At 43.9% G+C, this 5510-nt stretch overlaps 1 protein-coding gene across 1 annotated transcript; it reads right to left on the minus strand.

The window, feature by feature from the left end:
• Nucleotides 1-207: 207 nt before the first annotated feature.
• Nucleotides 208-5285, minus strand: LOC141906663 (E3 ubiquitin-protein ligase XIAP-like). Its single transcript, XM_074795946.1, has 2 exons — nt 5168-5285; nt 208-3597 (listed from the first exon to the last, which is right to left on the minus strand). The coding sequence occupies exons 1-2, from the start codon at nt 5283-5285 to the stop codon at nt 1721-1723; spliced, it is 1995 nt and encodes a 664-aa protein (XP_074652047.1). The 3' UTR covers nt 208-1720.
• Between the last annotated feature and the right edge of the window lie 225 nt (nt 5286-5510).

Consider the following 5510-nt stretch of genomic DNA (forward strand, 5'->3'; position numbering starts at 1 on the left):
TGAAGCTATTACAAAATTAGAATTGAATTCGAATTTACCCAATAATTTTCTCGTGTATATATTTGTACGGTGTATATCTGCGCACACCAGTTGGAAAAAAATTAAATTCATGGCTTATCATTTTCTGGAAAATATTCGACAAAAAACGAAACTGTTGTTGATCAAAATTGTTAGTTAAGATATTATTGTATTATATGTAACGTTGTATACGTAATAATTCTATTTATATGTTGAACAACAAAATGAATAAAAATCACCCGAAAAAAATTAATTTTTTTCCGTTTTATTTACTGCTACATGTACGACAAATCTCAATCAAATGGACATCGCCATCATTGGTCACGAGGCGTCTTCAGCGGGATTGAAAATGAAAATGGGAGTACCCGAATATACACGAATTGTGAAGCCTAATACGTTTTTAGTTCAGCTGACCGAGCGCTATAGAGGCCACCCAACGTCCTTTCAAGCAAAGTTGAACTTTCGAGCACTGCCATTTATCTCGCAAACCGGAAGATATATTCCCCGGTATTCCTCGCGAGATAACCTACTAGACAATAGCAAATATATATCCTGTTTGTTAATAGATGTTTGTTATTCAATCTGAAAAACGCATCTGTTACACGCGATGACAGAACCGAATGTACGGGGAAGTCCAAGGTTTTGCGGATAAAGTTAATAGATTTTTATCTTCTCTGTTGGTGTGCCAATTACGCGATGTTATCGATCACGTGATCACCCGGAAGCATTAACAGGCAACCAGTCTAGGCTCAGATTTCGACACGCAACCAGTCTATTGAGTGTTAGAGCAGTAGTTCTCCGATTGTACTCTTTTTCATCGAAATCATCGGATCATATCCGGAAAAATCCGGTATAGTAGCAAATTCAACCAATCACCCATTCAAAATTCTCGAAAATAACTAGCCTACCCCAGCTAGAGCTACCCAACCCCATCCGTATAGGTTCATCTAGACCTATGCACACGAACGACTGAAAGAAAGCACATACGAAATCGCACTTCACAAAATGTACGGAAAGTATAAGAACCGATCTTGGTAATGGTATGAGCAACAGTCTCCAGGGACTGGCAGAGAACTGGCAGTAAGCCACAAAATGGCGTTATAAACTGAAAACTTTATTGCGAGCCTATTTGCCGTCACACAACGTTCAGGGGTGGATCGACGGTTCGATTCAGGGAGGAATGCACCCCCAGCATGTCACATAATTCAAAGGGCACTCCGCAAGAGCGCTCTTCGGAAAAATTAAACTCATTTTTGGAAATACAAAGAAAAGCTCTAGGTTTGGGTTTCATTTTGCCGTAAAATCTAGGCGTCTAATTTCTAAACAACTTGACAATTTTAGCACCCTCCTTTTGAATTTGCCCCTGGCTACGTTTTTACTGGCGAGCAGCACCGTTTCCAAAATGTCCACATTCTACGGAAAACGCACCGCCCATAAAATCATTAATGCTACGAACCTGGACGAACCTGGACATGCATGGGCTCCAGACGTTCAGGGTCGTAGACGTACAGTGGTGAATTAAACAAATATCAAGATATAAATATATCCACACATTCCACGCATGAGAACCGTTTCAAAAGTAGTTGCATCGGGTGTCACTTCTTGCAAAATAATAATATAGGCTACACTAATAATACTTTATTATAATCAAATTTATTATTATGCGGATGTAGATTCTTAGATTGTCATCAACACCGCGAAATTAACTTATGAATACTTTTTGAACCCTAGATATTTTTCGACGACACATCGGACAGTTTTTAAGCGTTTTCGCGCACACTTGGCAGCTCATAAGATGTCCACATGGTATGAACACCACATCGGCCCTTTCGGACATGCAAATCTTACACAGGAGACTATCGTCGCCATCTTTTTGCTGATCACCTGCATTGGCAGGCGGTTGCGCCGACGATGATTTCCCGTCGTCGCTTTTCATCGGGTTCGTTTGTTTACCGTTACTGTGCCGGTGTGAATTCGCCGACGTTTGCGGCGAGAGAAGTTTTAGGGCTTGTTCCGTCGTTAACGGTTGACTTTTAATTCGGCTTTTGGACTGCATTTCCGGCAATAGGAAAGACGGATCGGTCTCGGCCGCCATTATATCCTGTATCAAATCGGTAAGGCCGCTGTGATCATCGCCGTGTTTGCGCAGTCTGGTTTCGATGACCCGCTGCACCAGACGCCGGTCGTAGCCGCGTTTCAAAGCCGCCTGCACGCGATCGGTATCCATGCGCATGCGAACCTCGCGCGGATCGATATCGAACTCCTTCGTAGTTCTCCCGGGCGCGTTTTTCGTCGCTGCTATAGCGTCCGCGCCGCGACTGATAGCGCCGCCGGTCGGAACGGCATCCGCTCTCGGACCGGTGTTCGTCCGACGCGAGCCATTCGCCGTTTCTTCATTGATTGATGGTAAATGTGCATGAATGGACATGTTATTAGAACCGAGTCCCCTAGAACGAACTATACTAAAATCTAAGTCAGATTCCTTCTCTAAACCTGCAATTAAGCCTACATTATACGCGGCTACGTTTGTACTATACAGATTCGGTACAGGCGGATACAGAACACCCGCGGACGGCTCCACGTCCGGAGGCGTTTCGGCTTTCGTCACGGAAGTTTGCACTTTTCGAGTACGCGTCTGCACGCCTAACGAAACGTGTACGAAATACTGGCCTCGCATGCTGATGACGAATTCACAGTCGGGACTGTGGCGTGCGTGTTCGGCCCACGGCATATCGAATTCCGTCCATCCTTCGATGGAAACCCCGCAATGAAAACAAGTCAATCGGCCTTCGACGCCCCCAAAGAAAAAACCAGCTCCGGCCAAATCGTCGTGATTCTGCTTGAACATGTCCGCCGGACATTTCGCCCTGAACGTCGCAAAACGGGAATTTTTGTGCTCGAGCGCTGGGTACGCGCTGGGCGTTTTCAATTGCAATTTTCGATGTTTCGTCGCGTGTAAGGAGTCGGGTCCCCACGTGTGATGGTGTTCGCTGAAACCGGGGTAGTACATACCGTTGTCGTCATCGTCCTCGTCGCTATGATAAGGCGCCGCTGCCGATTGCTTGGCAGACGGCGGCAAATCCTCGTTCGAATTTCCGTTAATCGGCGAATTTAAAACGAACGGCTTGGCAGTTCGTTCTCTGCACACCTCGGACAAGGACATTTTGCGCCGTTCGGACGATAGCGAGTTATACTCCCTGTACGACGAACTAGGTCCGGACAGCGGTCCGTGCCGTAGCGGCGTCAGACTAGTCGTGTGCTTTCCGTCGGCGGACACGAACGCGCACGACGGACACTGATTTTTATGACGTCGTTCGACTTCTTCTGCCGGGGAATCGGCGTCGATTTCTATTTCGATCTCGCATCCGGCGCATTTGACGGTATTGCCGGGCGGTCCGGTGTAGAAGAATCCCATGAACGCCAGCGCGTACGCTATATTTTTGATCACGAACGGCACGGTGTCGTTCGTTATCATGGTACCCAGTCGCTTGTAGTGATCTTGCATCTCCCTTAAGTTTCGATTGTTTTTATTTCTGGCCGACGAGTCCGGCGACGCGAAAAAGACGCCAAATGACATTTCTATCTGAAAGACAAGTGAATACAGGTCTATTGATCGGGTAATTCAGATGATACATCCCAAGACAAGGTCTGTGGCAATTATCCGCCCGTTTACAAATCCCCCGACTTTTTCCCTGATATTCCGTAAAATTCCCTGAGTGAATCACAGAGAAGTTTCTATAGCTTTTAAAACTGTAACAATTCATTCATTTTTCATCAATAACGTACGGGTAGAGAACACGTGTGGTCAATAGCATTATCCGAATTCCCGGAGTTTTCCAGGCTTTTTGGTAAAATTTCTGTCGATTCAAATTCCCTTGAGTTGTCCCTGATTGTTTCTAAATTTTTCTAATTGCTTGAGTTTTCCAGGTTTTACAACAATCATTTATAATATTCTTTGAACGTTTTTTTTTTTAAATCTCTTTAACTTTATCAAAAGATATAGGCCTAATAAAAAATCGTCCATTTTCACCACAGAATACAAGTCAGTTGACTGATCTTTCAGTTTCACGATCGGACGTTTTCACAAATCCCGTATATTAGAAGCTTACGACCAACAACGATTATGTATCTCACCTAGATTTTATGCTTGACCTTTTCATTGGTATATACGGTCACCTGGTCAAGGACGGGTCATTACGAGACACTGAAGCGACCTACAACACTAGGCCTACCTTTTTATACTTTTCAGTCGTTACCGATCACAAGACAGTAATTCCCATATATATCTATACTTTATCAGTCCCTATTTCCGCAATACGCCGTTTTCGATCAATTGCGACATAGTTCGTGAATAGAAATGCGTTTCCAATAGCTGCGGCACATGCAATCAAACATTCTATTATTACAGGAATAGACGATGGGAAATCCCGATTCTAAAATAAGAACGACTGACGCGCAAGCTGTTCTGGGAATAGACCTACGTATTTCCCGACTAATACCTCGTAGAAATCCAAACACCTCAAAATGCCTGCGATTGAGGTGTGAAAACCTGCTATTTCAATGACGGAGGATTTTCTAACTAAGGGTCCAAATTGACTAAAATTTGTGATTGATTAATTATTGTCCAACGACAAGTTTGGCCCTCTTGAGGCAACAATCCAACGGTCGTTTTGAATACACTACCAGGTTTCAATTTTCATGTGAGATTCCTCAGAGACGGGTGTCGTGAATGCAAAATATTTCGACATTTTGTAAATGTTGTGAATATGCATCCCACAAAGTGGTTTGAACCTCGATGCAGTTCGATTTCAGACGAAATCTGTTTATTACGATTTTCCACGTCCAAGTTAACATCAATCCAGAATACAGAGATCCGTGCAATACAATTTTCTTTTTTTGCCCAGTAGATTCGTATTACCGAGGTGTCCAATGTACAACGACATCAAGGTCATTGGATGAAAATTTCTAGTATTCTTCTATTCTTCTGTAAGCCTTGAGTCTAGAAGATTTACAATAATGGATTGTCCGCCGCCATGATGACCTACAGTAAGTAGTCTGTATGTAGTATACCCTGTCACTACCATACGCCGAATAAAATTAATGGTTTTTCCAGACTCTAAATTTGTCTTATGCAATTTCATAAGCTTACCTTTTATGAGTAACGCGTATTCGTCGTATAGCGTATTTCCCAACGTTATAGCGTATGTACACACACAGCGAGAGACGCGCGGTAATGGCGTAGGCTTATGCGCCCTGTGTTTGAACATTGCACTTGTCTATCTGCATGTGTATTGCGCACACATAGCAATCGATTACTCGGGAAAGCCCCGCCACGTTGCCTGATGTGTTGAACAAAGAATTGTGCAGTGGACTCCGCCTAAGCCGGTAGGAGAGTTGGGGGCCTTCACTTTTCTATCGACTTAAACCGGTTTGAAGAACACTACGAAGTAGTCAATGTAACATCAGCAAAATTAGAGATGGACCGTTTTGAC

This window comes from Tubulanus polymorphus, chromosome 6, assembly GCF_964204645.1.
Source record: "Tubulanus polymorphus chromosome 6, tnTubPoly1.2, whole genome shotgun sequence".
NCBI lineage: Eukaryota > Metazoa > Nemertea > Palaeonemertea > Tubulaniformes > Tubulanidae > Tubulanus > Tubulanus polymorphus.

Coding starts and splice junctions, on each gene's coding strand:
- LOC141906663 (XM_074795946.1), bottom strand. CDS start 5,285: ATGTTCAAACACAGGGCGCATAAGCCTACGCCATTACCGCGCGTCTCT. Junction 3,598..5,167: donor ATACGCGTTACTCATAAAAG/GTAAGCTTATGA, acceptor TCTTTCAGATAG/AAATGTCATTTGGCGTCTTT.